This window comes from Tachypleus tridentatus, chromosome 13, assembly GCF_004210375.1.
Source record: "Tachypleus tridentatus isolate NWPU-2018 chromosome 13, ASM421037v1, whole genome shotgun sequence".
Lineage (NCBI taxonomy): Eukaryota > Metazoa > Arthropoda > Merostomata > Xiphosura > Limulidae > Tachypleus > Tachypleus tridentatus.
This window is the reverse complement of record NC_134837.1, coordinates 103,828,516-103,853,348: the sequence shown is the minus strand read 5'-3', so window position 1 is coordinate 103,853,348 and position 24,833 is coordinate 103,828,516. Positions and strand designations below refer to the sequence as shown.

The window sequence follows — 24,833 nt, the reverse complement described above, 5'->3', positions numbered from 1 at the left end:
GCACAATGAAACAGAAATAGCTATATTATGAAAATAATATGTGACAAAAGTATATGGAGTCACCTTGGTGCCAGCCAGCATAATCTTCTCCAATGGCTAACAGAAGTGAGCAACCAGGAAGAAAGCATGTGTTGGATTTAAGAAGAGGTAACTTAGAACAGATGACATGAATTGTTATCCAACAAAGCATAGGCTAAATGGATGAGCTTATGAACCCATTAAATGAGGTTAATCAGAGAAATTTCTCAGGTAGAAGAGAGTTTCTATGGAATAAATAAAGAAAACATGAACCTCAAAAAGGAGCAATGTGAGCGAAATACAAAGACACGACAGGATAAGACAGAAAAAAGATGAGAAATGGATGGAAAGGAAATAGCATTGATGGTGCTGTCCCTTTAATGAGCCTCAGACTTTGTAGGTAGAAAACACAATCAGGATAAAGAAGAATATATGAACAACAAAAAAGAAAACAGGAAAAGCAATGGCAAACACATCAGTCACTGACAGTAACAGACAAAAAAGAAAAGAGTAAGAAATGGATTGTAAGTGAAAGATAGTACAAAGAACAAGAGAATGTTGGTTCTAAAGGAGGAATGCAAAAAGACATGGACAATAACATTCAGATCACAATTAACTTTCTCAACATGGTCTCAGTCAATTTGACTCACGAACCTTTTTTACTTAGTCTTTATAGATTTGTAACTAGTAGATTTTAATATAATGTGTATATTTTCACAAAATCTGACAGTCTTTCAGTTAATATTACAAGTCTTTCACATATAAAAAAATCATATTCGATGTATTTTTAATAAACTAAAGATTTGTCCTTGAATGTATCAAGTATCTGTTTTTAATAGTCCGTGTGCAAAGTGAATTTAATGCTAAAATTAAAAATGCTTTTCTTTCTCTCAAAAATCTAAAATTTCATTTGTATAATCTCTAAAACCTCCTAAGTAAATTCAAAATGTTCGTTTTCAGTAAAATATTATTCAGTAAAAATATAATACTTATCCTATAATTCTTAATTCTTGCTCTCAACTATTTTTTATACTGATGGTAGTAATGTATTAAATAATGCACCAAAAAACATTGACTAATAATGTGCGAAAATTAGACAATTTCCTTTAATAAACACAATTTATCTGGCTTTCTAACTATGTGACAAAACCCATTACAAATTCATCCGAGCTAGCCACTGTGATTTCTGTGGGAACCAAAGTTGTATTACAAGGGAAAATGATGATTATATGTTTAGAACACAACGTAATATAGCATTTGACAGATGAAAACGTTGGCTTTCTATTGGTTATAGGTTGCACATAATTAAACATATAGGAAAAGTAATAACAAACCCTGAAAGAGAGAATGTGAAAGGAGGGGTCTCGTTTTCTATTTGATAGCCCTGTAACCAAACAAAATTGAAGGCTATGAAAATTATGGTTCGCCTAAGCAATGATGATTTTATAGTAAGTAATTTACATTTAATTTCGTAATTACTGGAGAGGTGATGGATAAAATAAGAAAAATGTCAAATGTGTCTGTCCCACTAGAGAAAATTCAGAATTTTTTAAAAATAATGCATTGTAAATTTAAGAACTTAAAACTTACATATTACTAAAATATGAATTATTTGCTAAGATTTTATGCTGTACTAATTGGTATAACATAAATAAATAGTAGTTTAATAAAATTTTGAATGTAAGACAATGAAGCCTTGTGTCATATGCAGTAAAGAATACAGCACCCATGACAATAGGGTTAAAAACAATAGCAAGACAGGGAGGATAAAGATTTCAAAAAGAACAGAGAAGCATAGTAAGGACTGAAGAGGAAAATACATAACAGTAACGGGGAAACCTGAAAACATTAGATATGTTTGCTACATAGCCAGTAATGGCCAATAATGACAAATCTTGGTCAAAAAGCAATTGAAGATTCAGAAAGAGAAAGAACAATTAGAATAAAAATGTTAGGCTACCTGCAAAGACAGTCCAAAATGTTTTGCAAGGAAATGGACAAATACCATGTATTATGTCAGGGAAACAACATCACTGGGTGGGTGAAGGAGGAATGAAGTTGCAGTAGTAGGGATCATGATACATGTAGGGTAAGAGAAGCAAAGAAGGTTCAATAGAGGATACTGTGATTCAGCCAGCCAATATGAAGCTGTCAGAAAGCCCCAACACAGTTCCCCAATTGAGGGTAAGCATAGATAAAGAGGTTGGAATAGGCCTGACTGAGCACATTGACAGCTTGCACTGATAGAAGAAGTACTGTGGACTGGAAAAGGGGAAGTTTTGTGTTTAGATAAGTGTGCAACACATTTATAAGAGGGGTGTCCAGACAAGAGCACAGCAACTTGAACACCAGACAATCAAGAGACCACTTCATTGGTAATATCTTATCGGGCCACATTCCCACACACGGTATCAAATTATGACAAAAAGAAAATGGTTTAAGATGAGCTGCACTGGAAAAACTTTCTCATAAAATATATAACACACTGAACAAAAACAATCTACAGACTGACCTTCTACTGTGATATCAACATAGGAAAAATTCTGTGCAACAACAAAGATAGAATTGAAAAGTAGAGCAACAGTGGTGTTTACCAATTAACATGTCAAGACAGCCAGTGTTTATGTAGATCAAACAGGATGTTCCACAGAAAAGAGAATTAAAATATACTCTAGAAGCTGGAAATTGATAAAAACGTATTCAACCTCTGCATTCTACAACTGCAGAATTTTACCTATTTGTGAAAAAGGTATAAACCTAGACAGTCTGGAAATTTTAAAAATAAACAAATTAAGAAATAGCTCCAAATGACCAAACCAGCTTAAATAACTTTTACCTTAATATAGTTTACTAGTCCTGTTTTACATTATATAGTTCTGTCTTAACAACAAAAGAAACATAATCTTTACCTTAGTACTAATATGATTAAAATATCTTAAAATCATAGTTGCTATCTGGACAAAGCGAACTTAAGACATGAAACCTTTACCTTACTGCTAATACGATTAACTATGTCATGCATGGATGAACAAGATTTCTGACTAGCCAGATGAAACAAGTGCTGCAACTCAGCTTCAACCTCTTCTTGAAGTTGGTCAATGCGTAAAATAGCCTCAGCAGCACAAGAGAGTCGATCAGGTCCCATAACTTGTCCTGTGCTATCTTTACTATAGAATAAAAATCAGAAATATGTTAGATATAGAAAAGAGAATTTTATATCTCAAACAGTATTAAGGGATTCAAGTGACAAACATCACAGCAGTACAATCATGCAGATCATTGTAGCTTCACTGAAGTCATATGAAGAAAACAAACAATATGACTGTTTTAAGCAGAAATTTTACACATTTCAACATTTAGTCATATGAAACTGTTTTATATGGAATAGAATTTCCCAAGAAAGGAAAGAGAACATTGTTATTTTCAGAGAAACATTTTCATGAAGAATGGTGGACAGCTGTTTGTAATAAATGGTTTTCAGTACATGAACTTAATGCATATTAGTCTAGTGACTTATACGCAATTTATAAGACATGAGGTAAAAGTATGTGAAACAAAAAACAATAAAAAGTTGAAATTAAAATAAAAGGGAATCCTCAATAACCATGCCACTCGAAATTCTGTTATGCAGTATTAGAGTGTGTTAAACAATGAGATCTTTTTCCTATTTTCTTTTTAACCAGCTATATTTTTGTGTACCAGCAGTACCAAGCATACCAAGTATACCCATACTCATCAGAATCTCTACCAGCCTACCTCAAACAGAAATCTTTTGAGCAGAATCAGAGTAAATTAGTCTTTGACAACATAAGTGTGATCAAATATATCTATCTAAATGGTTTGACCTCCTGAGTCTGAAACTGTAATTAGATCTGACATTGATTAAGAGATAGAGGTACAAGATAAAAGTTTGTGCTTCAAAAACTCAAAAGGCATTCTACAAGGCACTACACCACAGATGACAGATTTAAAATGAATGACTTAAAAATGAAAATAAAACAGGAAGGGAGACTGATATCTGAATGTGAGAACGGAATAAATAAAAGTGAAGAAAGACAGTTCAGATAGCAGACAGATAGCCAAATTGATGACTGATGTGTCAGACCCACTGAATGTGGAAATACAAACCTAAAGTGTAATAGACAAAATGTGGGAAACAGAAATGGATACTTGAAAAAAAAAAATTAGGTTGACCTACTTTAAGAAAAATATTAAAAGAAACACAGGAAAAGTAATGCAAAACTGTCAAACACACAGAAATATGTTCAACATAATAACTACACATACAAGCATATTCCCTTTACATAAATAGTATTACAAATATTTTTACTAGAACTCTAAAGACCACAGGCACTGCAGACTTGCAAGCTTTTATGTCTTGTAAATATCTAATGTTCACAAATAATAATTCAGATTGAAAATCTTCAGACACTATCTACAAAGATTGTAGCACTTTTTATAAAGAGGAAAAAAGTTTAAGTTCATTTCTAATTTTCTTTTACAACTGAGAAACAATTTTATATTTCTCAATCTGGCATCTTTATGCAACACTTTTCATATCATACCTTACAAAATGATAGGAATTCCTCAGCTGTACAAGCAGTTTGAGCAGACCTCCTTGTTTATACTGGTGTGGATAAGCAGTAAAAGCTCCCATGGTTACAACATCCCTCACTGCAGCTGCAAGCAAAAATAATAATCACAAAACTTTTATATTTAACCAAAATGTTATTGTTTTGGTCACAAATGTATTCAAAAACAATATATTCCTCCATTTGTTGTTAGTGCTAGTCCAACACCTTTTGTACTGTTCAACACAGTTATGATATTATACCATTCCTACACTGGTTACACCATTTTTAAAGTACTACCTTGACTTGTTGGTATTCAACAGCAGTACTATAATAAATAGAATATTTTGTTGCTTTGGAAATTTCAGAGAAGTACATTTTAAAACAAAATGATCCTTTTAAATATGCGTTCAAATATATGTACTTATTATACACTTTACCCAATTGATGTTATCTGAGGCTGAAATTTGCATTTTGTAGCTTATAAAGAAAATATATTACACAGACCTAGTGGCATTCTCAGTATTATGTTGATATGCATACTATAAAATTATCTTCAAAAGAAAAACTGCTTACTCTTTATTAAGTTTGATTAACAAAAGAAAGGATTTGTAATTTTCACATATGTTCTTTTAAACCTTGACTTACATTAAACTTTTGACTCACTGTAAGTAAAATTGTGATAAAAATAAGGAGTCCATATGTTTTCCATTCAAAGTAAGCAAACGTTATGCCCTTTCATAGTAACTTTTACAAAAATATATATAACAGCATGTCTTTGACTTAATACTCTAACTGTAAAAACAGCAAAGTGTTGGTATTTCTTTTTACACAATCTAGACTTTTCCAGTTCAATTCTCCATTCTTTTTAAAGACAAATATATCTTTGAAACAGTTCTTTGATTTCAAAAATATACTTAGAAACAAGAGACAGAAAATATCTTTAACTCAATATTAATAATCACAATGACTTACTACCTTTCAAAATATAAATTTAAATTATTACATTCACAGACATACAACACAAGACACAAGATACTATCTTATACTGTATGAAAAACACAAACAAAATAACATCTTCACTGTATAACTTAATATATTTCATATTATAAGACATAAAAACAAATTCAAATATCTTTGAAAAAAATGAGTTCTGATTCACAATGTGCATGATACTGTCTTTATTGTCAAAGAGATCCAAAGTTTGTAAGATATGATGAAAGATTATAATCAATATGTGAAGAAAACACAAAGTATTAAAACCACTCATCTGGGATTGGCCAATAGTCTATTGAATCATGTTTCTTTGATATCAGTTATACCTAATTCTTCTCAACATACATACATCTTACATGAGCATTGCTTCAAACAGTGAACATGGATTAGCCTCACACTGATTATTATGACTCCTTGTCTGTGAAGGACACACACGGGAATTATTGATCAACAGAGTTAACTGGTGACAAAACTCTTACAGTTTTATTTTGTTTAATACTAGTAATGTTAATTGCTAATCATTCCATTTACAAACACATAAAAGGAATAACAAAACAAACAAGTACTTACTTTTTCGGCTGGTGATATTTTGTACCCATAACCGCTGCAAATGCAGGTTTACTGGCACAAATTCCAGAGAATGCTTGTTTTTTTTGCTCGAGGGTTTAAAAGATGGGCCCTGATGAGTTGAAAGTTTATCCAAGGCTTGAGTATAAGTGTTAATGAGATGAAGGTGACGCTCCAATGCTACACTATGCTGAACCTGCCACTCCTTACGAAGCTTTGAATTAAAGAAAAATTACGAATTTAAATGAAAAGTTAATTTTTTCTTTTCTTCAGTATTTCACTTGAAATCACTTTTTTCAATCAACCATGTTTTGGAGCCTACACTGTGAAATAACGTCAAAAACAGATTTGTGTGTCAGACCACACCATGTGCAGTAACTTTCCAAGATGTGATATACACAATGAAGAAACACTACTTTTGAAGTTCCCTTTTAAACCTCTTCACAAATATTATTCTCCACAGAAATTAGTTATGTGTTTTTATTCAAGGATTATAGTTCACAGCAATTGATTCTGACCAATCATACAGCATTTATAATTAAAAAAAAAAGGTATTAGATGTGATTAGCACAAGAAGCAAAATGAAAACTTCTGAAAATGATTTAACATTGTTCAGTTAGCTTAAACGAACTAAAGAGAAATATCTGTTCTTCATGGAATGACTTGTACTTCTTTTTGTATGACAAATGATGCAACTCTAGAATAAAAAAAGTTCTTTACCTTTACCAACTAACATTGTTTGATAAAATACTGGAGAAACTAAGGAGTATATTGTATAATAATACAGTATGCAAACTGATAAAATACAAAAGAACAAATGTGTTTATTATTATTACAGTAATGAGATGTGAGCTCCAGAACCTCACATACACAATAAAGGGTGCTAACCACTGGTTGTCTTTGTTTACCCACTATTATAATCTGTGACAAAAATGTTAAGTCATAGCAGCTTTCCAACTTTGCATTTACATTCCCAAGACTTAGAAAATTAAATTAGTGAAAAATAAAAGACACAAGTTGTTCTTTTCTTGGTTTTTATAAAAAACATATATTTTTAGTTCTCATACAGCAGATCATAGAATGGTTATAAGTTCGTTTTTTTTTCAAGTACAAACATTTAACACATAACTCCATCATCTCAGATCTAATTATATTTTTGAGCTCTGGAAGTCAAAACTTTTCAATTAATTTACTCTAATCCTGCCCTAAAGAATTTCAGTATGGAGACAGGTTGATAGAGAATCTGATTAATATTAAATCAAGTTGAGTATATGAGCACCCTACATTCGATATTGCCAGTGCTCAAAAATATAGTTAATAAAAAGGAAAAAAAAAAGAGGTCTCATAGATTAATTTACTCTAATGATGCCTAAAAGAATTTCAAGTACTGTGGCTATTGAGGATTCCCTCTTGTTTGCTTTATGAAGTCATGCTTTTAAAATAAAAAATAATGATCAATTGTGGAAGAATTTTGTGTTTTGCAAGTTTAACATGAAAACGTAATCTGTGCAGCATATTTTTAAGCTAATAATACTCAAATTAAAAATATGAACTTCATATTTTGTTCTGTATATAATATTTAAGTTCAATTTGCTGTTCTTTTTAGTAACAATTGTACCTTTTATATAACTCTTTAATATAGAAAAATGTCAATTTTTATATTCAAATTCAGAAACTACAGAAAAGTAAGTAATAAATAATGCTCAGCTAAAAATTAATATAAAAGAAAAACAGTTTCTCCTAAATTCAAATGCACTTGATTATACTGTATAACAAATGGTAAAACAATGTTTTTAAAATGATTACATTATCCTAGTGATTAGACACTACAAAATGGCTTCAATTGATGGTATAATACTTGTAACTAATTTAAAAGTTTGAAGTTCATTCAATAAACCTTAACCTCACCTCACCCAGTGCTTGGACATACTCCATCATTTTCCTTTCTTCTTGAATCCACAGATTTCTGGAAAAATTAACATCAGGTTTGCATAAATTAAAGAAATATTAAATAAACAAAGGTTATTATTCTTCTGATATTCATATTATCAAGAACAAAAAACAAACAAGGTTTTAACTCTTCTAATGAATGGTCTAAATATATGAAAGCTATTTCTTGATACCAAACATTTTATTCATTCATTTTGTTCTACTTTTATTTCACCATGGTTTTGTTTACTACTCATTTATTTTCCTCCTATTGTTTAGTTCAACTATGAACATTTAGTTCTATTAGTGTTAACTCACCTTCTGGCTAGAGCACATTGAATTTGTATATGTTTGTATCAGGAAACTGAAACAAGCTTCTCTATCAGTGATCTACAGATATTAATGTTGTGAAAGATTATGTAACTGAGTTAGTCACAAGATCTAAACTTGTGGTCTAACAACTAAACAAACACACTTTCTTGATCTTAAAACAAGTTAGTCCACAAGATATAGTTGAAACAAGTTACTGTCAAATTGTTATTCAATATTTTTAATGATCTTGAAGTAGTTTAATTTTGAAATACTGTGTTCTTTTGCAAGTTATAATTTTCCTTCACTGAAAATGTATGTGTGATAGGTACTTATCTTCCCTGACATAAATAAATATTATTGTTCCATGCTGCCCTCTATATTCAAACAAATTTAATCTTGCCACAATACTTCTATTTCCACTCTAATGGAATTGACTGATTCCAATGCATCTCTCATACAAATCATCATACATCAACCTTCCACCAGTAAGAGTAAGATATGCTTTCATGACTCATTTGACTCCCTCTATTCAGTTCTACTGATTTATCACTTTAAGTATTGGCAGAAGATGTAAGCTCTAGTTCTTAGGGAAAAATTGTAAGAACTGTGTAAGGAGGTAAGTACCTACTGTGAATACATTTTCAATGTAAGAAAATAACTTCCAATACTGTACATTACCTCTTCTCACCTAAATAGCTAAAATCCCCACTTAGTAGGTGGAAGGACTGGTGTGAGGGAAAGAAAAAAGCATCCTTCTAAAACAACATTTGAAGAAAACTTCCAAAGATGAGACAGTCAGATTCTAAGACCTGATATGGGGAACTGCAGCACTTCTTAACCAGGTATATGCTTTGTCCATCATATAAAGATATCACATACATGATCAGAAAAAGAGAGAAGCACATCAAACTGGGAGATAACTACAATTGAAAGGTGATCTGAACCATGCAATATTTGTGAAACTCAGTCCCAGAAATAATAAAAGTGGATAAAACAAACAAATATGCAATAGGTGTAGAGTGGCTAGAGCACAATGGACCATACACAGCAAGTCAACTACATTCTTAAACCATGCTTCCAGGTATCTCCATTCATTTGAGGGTAGGAAGGAGGATCATATCATTGGTAAGTCAACTGTAATCCAAAATCTAGGCCACAAGAAACCAATATCCATGTGGGGGTAGGAAAGAGAGTCATACCATCTTCACTTCAAAATCACGAGACCAAAGGAAATATAGTACACCCTGACTCATGAATGGGGCACATGTTAATACAATAAATTGGTAGATTGATCTGGGAACCCAACATCCAGTATTGAAAAGATGTCTACATAATGTAAACCATCTCTCTCAAATTTCAAAAGTGAACTTGACCAAAACCACCCCAAGAACATTAACACCCTTGAAAATAACAGAATGGAAAGAGCTGTAACAATTTGTAGTTACCTCCACTGTGACCCACAACACTGATGTAGTATAAATGAGGGAGGAATAAAAACATTTATTTAACATGTATGAAGACTAATGTTGACTGGTTCTACTCAAAATCCAAAACCCAGTCACAGGAAACTGATATCCATTTGGGAGTAGGATGAGAGATCCAATCAAAGAGGTGAACTGTAATTTTGAAGTCTCACTTCTGTTTGTTTTTTGTTTCATAATGGAGGATATCACATCAGATATTCAATAGAATTCCACCACCCTACTCTCATCTGAACAGTTTTATAACCATTTATACTCTTTGTTTGTATTTCATTAACCCATTTTGAAGGATGAACAGCAACACATGAAACAGTCAAGTGGGTGATAACAAAACAGCTCCGAATATTCTAGATGGTCAATCCACACACCCCTCATTCACAAACGGATGTCTACATGAAATATGGAAAACTAGAAGAGGAGAAGAAAGTGGGATACCCACTAACATGTGAGTTATATCTAACCACAACACTGATAAATGTCAAGGGCAGAAGGATGGTAAAAAAAGGCCAACAGAGGATCCCTGAAAAATTTCACCAACTATGAAAAGTCCACAAAAGTGTCTGCACATGAGCCTGACCAAATAGGATAAAGGCTACCATGGAAAATCACATCAACAAAAGTGAAGGAACTTTGTACGCTGTAACTGAATTGAAAACCAAAACAAAATTAAAGGGAAAAGTGAAAGCTTGAAAGAAAAGTGGGTAGAAAAACACTCAAATGGTTTGTTTGTTTGTTTTGTTTGTTTTTGAATTTTGCACAAAGCTACTCGAGGGCTATCTGTGCTAGCCGTCCCTAATTTAGTAGTGTAAGGCTAGAGGGAAGGCAGCTAGTTATCACCACCCACCACCAACTCTTGGGCTACTCTTTTACCAACGTATAGTGGGATTGACCGTCACATTATAACGCCCCCACGGCTGAAAGGGCGAGCATGTTTGGCGCGACGGGGATGCCAACCTGTGATCCTCAGATTATGAGTCGCACGCCTTAACGCCCTTGACCATGCCCATTCAAATGGACGAGATATTAGAGGTTTTAGTCAGAACATTTCCAACTCAATTAACAACCATTCAGGAACAGCTAATCAAAATAATAGGCAGACTCCTGTTTGGAATAAGTAAACAGTTGCCAGTTGACCAAAGAAGGGGAAAACACAACCGTAAAGTAATTAAGAAATGAATAAATGCTAGGAAAGGTTAACAAAACTTACAGGGCTAAAACAAGTCCATAAGGCAAGACAGAAAATAGATAAACCATCCTGTGGAGAATAAAACAAAGAGAGGGTCACAAGTGATGAAACATTGAGATATGCAAATAATCACTCACAACATTCCTCTTTGTCATTGATAAACCTGGAGAAAAATCCACCTAAGATAGAGAAATGACTTCCAGGTAAAACAGAGCACACTGAAAATTATAATGAGGTGGGACAAATCTAGCACAGATTGTTAGTCTCTGGTTTACCAAGAGAATAACAAACAGCTAGGAATAAAAGCCTGAAAAAAGATGACAAACAGGTTTAACAGCCTGTAGAGACAGAAAATCTTGTGCTACCTCATATAGATGCAAGCCAGTGGCAGGATCCCAGGTCATGGGAAAGGAAATGGGTACCAGGGACAAAGAAGTTGGGAGAAGAACAGCAGGGCAAGTCGCTCTGATAAAGCCTGAAGAACCCATGGAACTGTAGTGAAATATTACCAAAGGGTAACAATGTAATATTGACAAGCTCCCACTGAACCAGAACCCTCTGGTTAGTCTCCAATACTGTTGGCAACATGCCAATCAGTGCTGAATAAAATAATGACATGAGAAATCCCAAGAATAGGGGGGACAAGTTAAGGTAGATAAGGGCTATGATGGGGAAGGAATAGAGGTATGTCATGGCTCCAACTGTGACAAATGTGCAATCGAAGAGGAAAGGGTTGAGTGTTCACACACAAATAACACAAGATTCCAAAATCTCAGATATATGATCTAAAACATATCATCAAAGAAAACAGAGGAATCCTAAATTGAAAGAGCAGCAAATGTAGCCAGGACAAGGTCACTTTTTGATCCAGAAAATTCCAACTACAGTGAAACCATGTGTGTAAAGGGAGAGCCAAAGACAACAAATGAACCAACATGTAGGTAAAAAGGAATCATAGAAAAATGGAGAATTGGATAAAACATAACATACCTAAGAATACATGTAAAAAGAAATGCCCTATCAAGTTTAACTGATTCTACAGGAGGGGTGGGGTAAAACAAAGCAAAATCCATGATCTAAAGAGGATATCAAATCTTCAATGATCCAAACAGGTTATGCTTGTTCAGGAATAGAAGGCTCACTCGTATGATGAATAATCTCACAAGGCATAATAGCAGATACATCTAACAATAAGTCTTTCACACCTGCAATATATGAAAATAATACTGGAGGTGTAACATCCGGAGCGAGAACATAAAACTCAGAATTTATCGTAGAAATGCGTTAAAAGTGTTTGATATAAAATATGCAAGTTTGAAAAGAAAAAAAAAAGACTGGGAAATTAAGTTAAATCAAAAGATTTTTCCAATGTAAACAAAAAATAATAATAAGGAAAAAATTCCACTCTGGAAATTAAACTATTAAAAATCACAATTCACATAAAGAGCACCAAAAGAAAAACATCTGAACACAAGTACTGCCAAGTGAGATAGAAGGCTTGTGGGATGTGTAGACAATGATTTTGCATATAGAGAGTAGCACTGAATGAGAATACCTATTTATACGAGTAGAAGTAATGTAATATATCAGAATTATGTTTTTCTTTCTTCTGCATCTTGTTTTTCCTATTTTCATTATTTATTGAAACTGACTGCATTAATATTTATGTTGTATTAGTTTTTTAACATATGTATCAAATCTTGGCAAGGTAAGAATTTAACTTTTTTTTTAAGCAATAAATCTGTATTCCAATTTTTTGAAAGTTTTTACTATAGATTTTTGTTGTTGTTGTTGTTGCAGTTTAATAAATTGTTTTATGTTTAACCACGGTTGTAGTAACGTTTTGTTTTAGTCTGTTACATCTTAACCATAACTATTACGTATGAATTTATAAATTTCCTAAATCTTTTAATTAATAAGAAAGCTATATCTTAACATCAAACATTTTTATTTATTCATTTTATTCTTTCTTTAGCATTACCATTTCAAACATATTCAAATTGCATTTTTCACTTAAGGTGAACCTACTATTGTTAATGATATCCCTATTTTACTGCAGCAGCAGCAAAATATTAACACTGAGAAGGTGATATGCAAAAACAAATAATCAAGCAAAGAATAACTGTTATAAACAACAACAAAAAAATAGGTGTGCTATAATTAAAATTCATCTGTAATAAGTATGCTTGACAGTCAATAATTAGGACATGTAGGGCAAAACCAAAAAGAATACGTGTCTAGGGTTAGTGAAATGTACACAAATAGACCAAGTGCAGTCCAACTGGACAGAAAACATTTACAAAAAGCATCATGGGGAAATGACGTGTTATGCCAAGTGCAGTTCAAGGACAAAAACAACATGGAAGTATCTTGCATAAGTTTGTAAAATCAACAAGATCAGTCCACCTGAACAAAACATCCAGGGGAAGCCCTGTGGCATACATAGGATTATGTAAAGTGTGGTCCATATGGCCAGGAAACATCTAGTGGAAGTGCCTTGCATAACAGATTTCATGTCATATTGTATATATAATATGCATCATAACAATGATAGCCCTCTTCTCATCCAGTGAGTACATATGGCTATGAGATTGTGTTATGGTATAAACCCACTTGTGAGAAAACTTCCACTGTCCACTAGAAAAAAAGAAAAAGGGCGGTGCATTGGGGATTCAGAGGAATGACTCATAGGAGACAGTGCAATAGGTGTCTGCATTTCCCTTTTATGAAAAGCAGAAAGACCTGAACTGTATGAAATACAGATCAGTAAGGATGGGCAAAAATCTTTATCTGGTTTACCCATGAAGTCCATGAGTGACAGTCCTCAGGTTATATATACATACTGATATAAAAAATAAAGGGATATATACAGATATAGATACGCCATTAGAAAAGCACCTGGTGATCTTACAGAAATGCTCCATCTCACAGTGAGTGTTGGGGAGATATATACAAATACAATGTTTTGAGAACAATTATTTTGAAGGCACAGAGAGATCTGTCTGCACTCCCACTGTAGTTGTGGAATGAAGTGCAGCAGCATACATCTGAGATGAAGTGGTTGACAGTAATTATCAAGCCTCAGGATAAGTAATGTTATGAATCATTTTTAAATGCTGCACCTCTTCCAACTATTTAGGGCAAGAACGAAAAAAAGACAAGCGAGAGCCATTGCAACTGATACAATGAGGGTCTATTTCACACTCGTAGGTATCATGGTCCTTCCCGTTGCAACAAGCACACATCAAGGAACCACGACATGACGTCTTCGAGTGACCGAACCACTGACACAGGAAACATCGGAGAGGGTTTGGAATGTATGGCCATACTCTGCAATTAAGATAACCTGTCTTGATGGTGGCAGGTGGACGTGGTGATGTAAATTGTGAGAATGAGGACATTAATCAGCACCATAATTCCATCCTTGTGAGTGGATATACGCCTCACTGCAGAAACTCCTTGGGTGGAGAAACAAGCGAGAATATCTGACTCTGGGATGTTCTTCAAATCCCTTTCAACAATAACTCCTTATGATGAATTCAAAGTAACATGAGGTGTAACCTCAATAGGTATGTCTCCAGTTGCCTTTGAATTCAAGAGGAGTTCACTGTGTTGGGATGTGGATGTTTCCACCAATATGTCACCAGATCAAAGCTTCTTTACTGACTTTGGAGAGCCAGCAAGTCCCTCCAGTCCCTTCTGAATAAAAGGGGGAAATTTGCACTAAAGGTTTGTCTGAAAGAGAATGTAGGATAAGAAAATGAGGTACAGCAGGTGGGATGTTGAAGATTGCTGCTCAGAAACTTTAAGATGTGGTCATTTACCTATGGACTGTTTTTTCATTATTTTATTTAAATTTTTATTTGGAGGATCCATAATAAAAAAAGGGAAATTTCGGTGCCCACTGACCCCACCCACCATGGATCCCAATGAGGGGATGCACTAAAATGTCATGCAAGGACATTGCAGCAACACCAGGGTTTCGTAAGCATTATACCCAAACACTAGCATCAGATCTAATATCTACAACATCTGTTGAAAACTTCCAACATTGGTACTTGATTGACCCTATCCCAAGTGGACCAGCTGACTGACCCAAAGGGGGCCACTCTAAGGCCACCCGTCTACAGGAATTCAAAGCCAAAGTGGTGTATTAGGGTTGGATCCCTCAACCACCAGGATCCTCTCCTCCCTTTCATGGGTCGCCACACAGGGCAAATACGTGGATGTGTGTTTAGGTCCCAGAGGAAATAAACTGAAAGAACAGAACCTTCCCTAGGAGGTCCCCTCACCACATACAGGAATCCACGCTGAGGGACATAATCTGAGAAAACAAAGGAAATATATTAGATGGACCAAATGAAAGAAATGGAAAATTCTGGGCAAGAGAACTTTCTGGAAGTAAGAAAAAGGAGGAAGTTCAACATGGCAGCTCTATAAAGAGCAACAGTTGAAATAGATAGCCCTGAATGAACAACCAGATTAAGGGCTCAGATAGGTAAGAAACAGAAGTATGGGAGAGACAGAAGCCCTGAGAACAAGACCAAAGATTGAAACAAGACTTATGTCTCTGATACTTGGAAAAAGAAGAAGGGTGAAAGGTGTAGGCAATGAAAGATGCAAAACAAATGGTAAGTTCCTGACCTAAAGTACAGAACTGAAAAGTCACATGGAAAGATAATGTGGTGTTATCAGGATGAAAAATGACTGATCACAGTAGACAGACTGTTGCTTCCTAAAGCCCTAGAGCAGAAGGAGTTATTTTGGAGCTGGCCAATCTGAATCAACTAACAGAACACAAAGAAGAGGGGGTCTAGATAAAGGAAAAGACCCAGAAGAGGAGGATTCTGAATGGACGGTAAGCATATAGAGAGAATCCCCTGAACAGAGAGATATGACCAGACAACCCTCACAAAAAACCTATGAAAAAAAAGGAACTGACAAAGTCTAGCCAAAAAGACACATTGAGAAACTTACCACAGATCTCCTTGAAAAAAGAACAATACCCATCTTAAAAAGAAAAAAAATCACTGACCTAATGTATGACATGAATTCCTCATGAATGAAAGTCTGTTCTTCATCAGCAGACATGATGAAACCTGAGACTGAGACCTAGTGTTATTACTACTGTAGTTTGAGAAAGTGGGGATTGTTTTGCAATGAAGGGAGCTACACGTGTGCTAGTATAGAAGGTGCAAATGGATTAGTGAGGAGTGGTCACATGATCAGCACATTTTGCTGCAATGACACCAAAAATATGAATATAAAAGACTGGTGCATGTTTAAAAAAGTTTAGCAATGTTGACTATAATACTGTTTCAGAAATAATTTCAATCTCATACAGAATAGCAGAAGAATAATAATATTTCAAAAGTGTACCTTTTCTGTTTCACTAGTATAGCTTTACAGACAAGATCCTTCACAATTTTCTACTACAATAGATCATTTTAAACTCACAGTAGTAGTTGAGGTAGTGAGAAGCACAGTCTGCTTTCTGCCATGATCTCATGTACCCTTAATTCAGCTCCAAGGCCAGTATGAAAGCAGTATGTCTGAGAGGTGATATTGTCAAAGAGTGTCTTCAACTGGGAATGTAGAGGAGTTGTGGCTCTCGCTGGCAGAGATGTGGGTAAGGAATATGTACGCTGCCGATCAGCCTGGATCAAGAGAAAACTGCTACTGCGTTTCTTTTTTATTTTCATTTTCTAACAATACTTATATCTTCAAATCTTGACAAACAAGCAAATTTCAAATCCTTTGTTTTGATTACAAATCACTTATGAATTACCAGACCCTTAAAATACACAGATCAACAAGTAATACATTTGAACAAGTTAACAGAAGTTAGAAAAAGCTTCAAAGTAATTTGTTCAATATATATATATATATATATACATACTATAACACTCATTCAAGATTGGTAAAAAGTAATTCTGACAGCTTTAGAAAACTGAGAGAATCAAAGAATATTTCACCACATAGAAGAGCCAAACTTCAGTATTGTATATTAAATATAAATCATGCAAATCATGCTTCATAAAAAGAACAGACAAAAACTCTGATTAATACAATCATTAACCTTTTTACTTTATTCATAGAAAAAGACATTCACACATATATTCTCTAATCTACGATATTTTCTCCGACAACTTGATCAAGCACACTGATCCAGCAAAGGAACACATATCTAACCCATTAAAATAGTGTTTTATAACAAAAGCACTATCTCCCAAGATTTAGGAGGTTCATTTCACAATTAACTATCTGAAATTAAATGCATTTTGGAGCCAAACCTTTATTCCTTCTTCACAACAGCAATACAAAAATTATTCAAAAACACTTTTCATTTCACACTTTTATTTTAAACTCATTATAAAAATGTTTTACACAAATATAAAACATGGTTTACGTAAAAAAATTTCTAAAGAAAAACAATAATTATAAAAGTTTCCTATGTTACAGTTACTTCATTAAATTCTCCACTGTCTAGAATTAATTATTAAGTAACATAAAACACATAAAAACAACAACTTACAAGTGGCCAAATAGGTTCTTTGTCTGAAGGTACTGACACGAGGCTGTTACTGTCATCCACAGACACATCAGGTTCCAGCTCCCTTGCAGATACAGTAATAAATCCTACACTTTCACAACATGGAGAACTGGAAGACAAAATCTGACATGTGTCACTTTTCATGTTAAAATGAACATCCAAGCTATCAATTCTCAAATACATTAAACAAAATATTTCTTTTTCCCCATGTACAAATTTAATGAATTTTGCATATTTTGTTGAGTAAAACAAGTAGAAAAAAAACAAAGACATTCAAGAATCCTATTTGATTAAAAATGAAATTTGCCTAGAACTTTAAATTACACAATAATAATTTCCTTAATCATGAATAATACTCAATTTTTGCCTGTTTGGGAAAACATATATGTACCTTAAAATTTAAATGCACACTTAATTTCAGTGGATGTAAATATACTTTAATAAACATTCTGTACAATAACATATTAAAAGTAGAACAATGTTTTAAAAATGTCTAATATTAAGGTTATAGAATATCATAAGTTTATTTACTAATTAAGTACAGCAAAGTTTAGCTTTAACTAAACCAAAACAAAAATATCCAAGAGTTAACTTATTTCTTTATTGAATATAAACTGTACATAACAAAAGCTTAACTAATATTACACCTAAGACAAATGGATTTTTAGATTTTTTGTGTCTGCAGTTAGAATTATTTTGTATTATTCTTGGAATCCTATACTTACAGTGCATGCCAAATTATTACAAAAAATTTAATTTAACAAATATCTCAAAGTATATAGACTAAATATAAAAAGATTAACTATCATATTATCACATACAAGTTATTTAACTATCATTAAAACCCACTACGAAATAAAAAAGTTATAACAGGCTCTCTAAAATGTCATGAAATACATAGTGCCAAATTATTTTGTACCTTCTATTTCTTGCAGAGTTTGATCAAAACTATGTGGAAAGGGGATGATTTAACATCAGATATAAAAAAAAAATGTAAATACTCTTGCTAAAGGAAAAATTCAACTGAAATTGCAAAGAAATTGGTTGAAATCACACAACTATTAAGAAGTATGTTGTCAATTCTAATACTAATGGAACAAAATCTGATAAAGGAAAAGTATGGGTGGTTTAAAGACATCAACTTTCCAGTATCAAGCAAAAAACTATAAAGATGCTTCTATTTCTGAGTAAGAAGATATTCCAGGAAGTTGAAGCTCCAAAACCATTAAGATGTTGGGTCCTCCAGAATGTTGCAAAATGTGTTAGGCCTGCAACTCAACCACCACTGGAAGCCAGCATAAAATCCAACAACTTTCTTGGGCTTTCCAGTATCTAAAAACCAATTTTCAAGGGGTTTTGTTTACAGATGAGTGTCCAGATGGAAGAACCAGAGAATGGCTTGCAAATGGTACTTTAGTGCCATCCAGAATGAGAGAGAAGTAATATTTTGGGTTGGTATCATCAGTAATAAGCTTGTGGGAATATCTGATGGTGTAACAAAAAAGACTTTTGAAGCCTATACAACATTTCTTATGGAGAGCTTAGAACCTTTGTATAAGAGCAAGTCTTGAGATTCAAAAGAAATGTCATTTATATGCTGCTCATGGTACACTGGGTTACCTTTCAAAGTTAGTCTTCAAAAATGACTGGCTTATGAAATGGCCGGCCTCCTCTCCAGATTTAAACCTCATACAGAACATTTAGAGTATTATGAAATGTACAGTTTATGCCAGTGGAAGGCAATTTATATCAAAGAATGATCTCTGGAATACTGTACTATAATCTGCAAGAAATGTTAAAGCAGAAGACATTCAAAAAACTGACCAACTCTGCTGATGAGAGGCTCACCAAAATTATTTAAAAAAAATGGAGGTTATATGAATAAATAAATAGCTTATCTTCCCATTCTTACACATTAAATGGTTTCCAGATTTCATTTGGTTAGTAAAGATTAATTGTGTCAGTTTTATTTATTACTACCTTCAACTGCTGCTCTTTTTGTGCTGTAGACTCACATTTGTCAGGAACTTGTTTAATAGTTTGGCACTATGTAGTTCATGACATTTTAGAAAACCTCTTATTTTCTTATTTTTAGTGGATTTTAATAACAATTGTACAGCTTATGTATGATAATATTATAGTTAAACTGTACAAATTTCACTAAAATCAAACATATACTTTTTGAGGTATTTGTAAAAACAAAACTTGTGTAATAATTTAACACTCACAGAAAAGGATATCAATTTGACTGCAAATGTTTTGTGGGTCTCATGTTAGTTTGTGAATAAAGCAGGCATACTGTTCATTGAGTCAAACACTGCAATTTAAATACCTTGGAAGAAGAAAAAAAAGAGTTTAGTGGTTTAAATTGTCATTTAACCTTACACACACAGGTATGGGTCAAAGTGTGTAAGCCATGACCTTTTACAAAGTGTTATTCAACATTGTATTGTGTAATTGATGCCAGTTATCTACTATTAATTTTTCCCTACAATGCTGATTTAGCAGTATTTCATAGCAGAGGAGAATAAATACAAGTAACAATATACAGAGATATTGAAAAAAACTTGAGATTAGTATTTCAGAGGTTTTAAAGGTTATGCAAATGCAATATACAAGTTGTATGTTTCAAATAAAATATCAGAATGCCTGTTATGTTAAATAAAATAAACTTAACCAAAATTTGAAAAAAAGCTGAGTAGTGAGATTGAACATAGGTATATGATTAACAGTATAAGCATTTATGAAGCATTGTTCATATGAAGAAGTTTGAATAGGTGTAGAGAACTTTATAATTTTTCCCATTTCATAATCCCAGTTGAATTGAGAACTTACAAAAAAAACAAAAAAAACTGAGCACCCTGTTACAGATAACACTGATAATCAGCATTTATTTAAGAAACATTAAGTAATTGTAAAGTTAAATCTTTGTGACATTAAAGGTTAGTATACAATATAAAAAATGTAATTTAATTAAGAAGTTCTAGAAAGTTAATCCTTTCCTCTAAGTTAACAGAACACTCATCTGGAGTGTGGGACATCCCAAGTTTAGTTTCTGCTTAAAGAAGATGAAAAAATTTAAATTGCCTCAAATAAAACTGGCAATCAACTAGCAGTTGTCCCCAGCCTTCAGATAAGTTCCAAGGGTGGGTCTTATTTGTGAAAGGAAAAGAAAACAGTAGCTGCAAAAAAAGACCTTACTATAACATCTGCTTAACTTATATGGACTAGTTAGTACCTTTTGGTATCAATTCAATAACTGAATATAAACTTTTAAAATATTAGTAAAAATATAATTCTAAATCTATTTAAACACAAAAATATATAAAATTGATAATTTGTCATAACGTAAGACTTAGTTACAGTAATTTCTAAGGACAAAATTAAAAGAAAGTCCTAATGTTCATTTCTTTTATAATTTTTCTGGTCATTCTAAAAAAGTTTACTTGTTAAGAAATTTCAGTTCTTGCAACCATAATGATAAGTCTTCTTTTTTAGTTGGTTTTCCATTCTGTGTTAGTGGTTTTATTAACATAACTCTTTGTTGTCATCCTTTTTTGATAAAATATGGTCTGAATAGTTACTAATAAAACTCAGTGTTGAAAATAATTAGAGCCAACAGCTAAACATAAGTGAATAGAAGAGATTATAATGGATCTAAGTCACTGTAGAATAAATGAACTGGTTTGAGCTGTAATTAATAGTTTCTTGATATACTGACTACTCACAGCTGCTGTGGTGTGAACAAGGGATTCTAAGGGAACTCCATAATGCTTAGGAAAAATCCACAGATCTTAGAACTTACTATTTTTATGCACTTTTTTCACTCATGAAATTTTTCATGTTACATTATATCAGTTAGTATGGCTAAGAAATGTTGTTCTTTGGAAAGACATCAGGAAAACTTTGTTAGATTCGATAAGTATAGTAAGTACATGTACCTACTGAATGTTACAAAAATCCTTATTTATTGAATCTTATTGTTATGTTTATTATATTCAAATAAATAAAAGAAGTTATTAACTGATGTTAAACTATATTTATTATATGTTAATTGATCCTGAGTCCCCTAACAACAATGTTTTTGATAAATCATGATACTTTGGTCTGAAAAATGTAACAATGATGGCATTTTGAAAGACCAGATCATTGATATATTTTTTGTACCTTTTTGTTGTAAAGTAGTAACTAATTCAATATACAAAACAAAGTATCAAAAGAAATATGTCAAAGACTACAAATCACGCTGAAACTGATTGAATATATATACAAAAAAACTTTGTAGTCAACAATAAAAATAAAAAGTGTAACCCTAAGATGGAAGAACTTTAAGTTTTTCAGTATAGTGTCTCAGAACAAAATTTTCAATATTACACAACTTATTAAATTATAGAGGTACTAAATTATACAACGAATTTTTTAAGCAGAAACTAGAGCCAATTTTATTAAATATTTCCACAGTATAAAAGAAAACATAGCAGAAGATATCAGTAACAGTCCATTCAAGTCAGAAAAGAGTTAATTATATATAAAACTCTGGACATTTTGTAGTTTATCATCAGTATCTTGCTGGTAACATAATACTTTAAAATTGGTATAGAACATGTTGCAAAAGTTTTTTGAAAAGCATACTGATGCCCCAAAAATGCACTGTGCACAGAGATATCTATGTAGTACAGCATCTATTCACCCATGACTGCTACTTTTTTAGATAATTTCCTGATTAGTTAGTGTTTGTGGGGTCAAAGCTGGAATGTCCCAATTCAAAAAGGCAGCAGTTTGATTATGGAATGAAGTCTTTACAATGTAAGGCCCGAGTGAAATTTGGGTTGAAAACATTGTTTGTGCTTTGCAATGCTGTTGAGATTTGTGATATGTAATAGGGCTTTGATGGAAGTCATTGAAGTATATCTTGTGACCAGTCTTAAACAACTGTTTGTATCTGTTCAATCTTATCTAAAGTGTGCAGCATTCACACTGATCATCAGCAGAATATATTCCAGGATGGTGCTGATATGACTTTGACAGTGTATAAACACATGATGTTCAGTTTTTTTTCTGTTGCAAATTTCAGAGCTTTGATCCATTTTGTTGTTCTGGTTATTAGGGTGTATATATGGCTGATGAAGTTGAGTTGCCTGTCAAAGGTTTCCCCCACATACTTCAGTGTTTCTGCCTTCTTGAAGGATAGCAGTGTCTGCAGTGGATGGTGGTGGTTTGTCCTTATCAACATGTTTGTTGTTGATTGTACAGAACACGACTGAGGCTGTGTCCAAATTGATGGCCATTTGTACAACCACTGCTTAACTTTCTAAATTTTTTTTTCAGCTTTGCTACAGTTTCTGCTGTATACTAGCATGTTATCAGCAACGGTTAACACATGGCATCTCATTGGAACATTAAGGCAGGCTAGAATTGGCAAAAGTGGTGAAAATCCAACCTGATTGCCAATTTATGATACACCTTCTTGTAGTCAATGCAGCTATAATCTGTTTTACATGTTACACTTATGCCTAATTTCATATGTAAGAGTGTAAAGATAGCCTTTCTTGTAATATCTTTCAGATCTAAAGATACTACCAAGGTGTCCTGATCAGCTTCAAATCCTCTCCATGTAACAGATACAAACTCAGCAAAACTGATTCGAGTTTATCTTTTCTACTGCAATCATGCTACTATCATGATAATGACAGCACTTCAACCTCACAGGTAAGTCTCCTAGTTATAAGGATTTTCCGAGACCTTCCCAATGATGCTGTGTGGGATGATGATTCAATGAACTTTAAGGTGTAAGTGATTCTTCATGGATTTGGGTATGGATTTGATATAGAAATCAGTTTATATCCCAGAGATCTTACCTATTGACCAGCTACAGTAATATCCAAACATTAATATATGAGTGCTTCTTAAAAGTGGAGTTTTTTATACCACCCAGACCAGGAATTCCTCTTTAGATGTACTTATGGCACTACATATTTTACCCTAACTAAAGATGGCTTTCATATTTGCACATAGTTGCAGCACAGATACAAACTGCCATAGCTTAAGCCTCTCCTGCGTGTAATCATGGTCATATTGGTTAATGCATCTGTGTACGAAAGCCTTACCTTGATCTTCATCTGTACATAGTAGGTTAACATCATCATTAAAACTGACAAACAGCAATATGTTTTTGGTTCCATAAGTTAATGGAATCATCAGAATGAAGTGCTCATGGGATTGGCATTGTTACATAGTCCATTTTTTTCATTTCATGTGTTTTTGAAATTGCCTGACTGTAGAGAGCACAGACTCTATTCTGTGTAGTATTTGCCATCTTTGCCTGAGGTGGGTCATGCCTTATGATTATTCCACCAGTATTGGGCATTTTTTCAGAAACTGCTGAACTGACTTTGCTTGGTAGTGGAGAGATGCTTGAAGGTAAGAACACTGCTACAGAGCTTAACATTCTTGCTTGCATTTCTAAATTTCTTATACCACTCTGCCTTCCAGTCTTCATGCTCTCCTCACATGAAGTGATCATGGCAGATGTTATGTTCCCTAAAGTAAGAAGAGATGGGGCTATCAATATTAAGTAACAGAAATCTCTGTCATCATGACACTCAGCAATTCTTGTTTATTCATCAGAGTTTAGTAGCATAAGGTTGATGGCTATACACTCAAGAGAAGAAAGTAAACCTTTGCCTTTAGTATTTTCACCTGAATTTCAGGTGGGATGTCTTATAATGAAATATCAGAAGTATGTAGAGTTGTTCTCAAGCAGGTCAGGTAGGAACTTCTAATCTTTAGCATCACATGACATTACTTTTCATTTACACACTGATGATTCACATTTATGTAGGTACCTTCAAGTGAGCCATCTGGATTAATTCTAGTTTGCAATGGGGATTATTCCACTGAGAAATGTCATGACAATCAAATGAGATGCCATTGCCGTGCTACATACTGTTAAAACCATGGTTCTGGTCTACGAGGCTTAATATCCTTTAAGACTGTCTTTAGAAATCCAGACTGCATAGTCTAATTTATATGGAATTTGGAATGCACGTAAAGATAAAGGGAGACAACAACGACATCAGTGTATTGTGTAAAAACTTCTTGCATAAAATGTAAAATAACTGTCCACAACCAGGACTATCATACAGAATACCACTACTTTTAAATAATGTAAGAGTGAGGCACTCATCTATGTAATATTAACAGATATTATGAATATCTTC

At 33.2% G+C, this 24,833-nt stretch overlaps 1 protein-coding gene across 6 annotated transcripts in view; it reads right to left on the bottom strand.

Annotated features, from left to right (window-relative positions):
• Positions 1-24,833, bottom strand: part of LOC143238119 (inositol polyphosphate-4-phosphatase type I A) — a 68,446-nt gene that overhangs the window by 28,723 nt on the left and 14,890 nt on the right. For all 6 annotated transcript variants that reach the window (XM_076478078.1, XM_076478079.1, XM_076478074.1 and 3 more), the window contains 6 exons: positions 17,596-17,722; positions 16,518-16,717; positions 8,061-8,118; positions 6,156-6,366; positions 4,584-4,698; positions 3,008-3,185 (listed from right to left, as the gene is read on the bottom strand). In XM_076478078.1, coding sequence (XP_076334193.1) covers positions 3,008-3,185; positions 4,584-4,698; positions 6,156-6,366; positions 8,061-8,118; positions 16,518-16,717; positions 17,596-17,722 — 889 coding nt within the window. The remainder of the gene's footprint in view (positions 1-3,007; positions 3,186-4,583; positions 4,699-6,155; positions 6,367-8,060; positions 8,119-16,517; positions 16,718-17,595; positions 17,723-24,833) is intronic.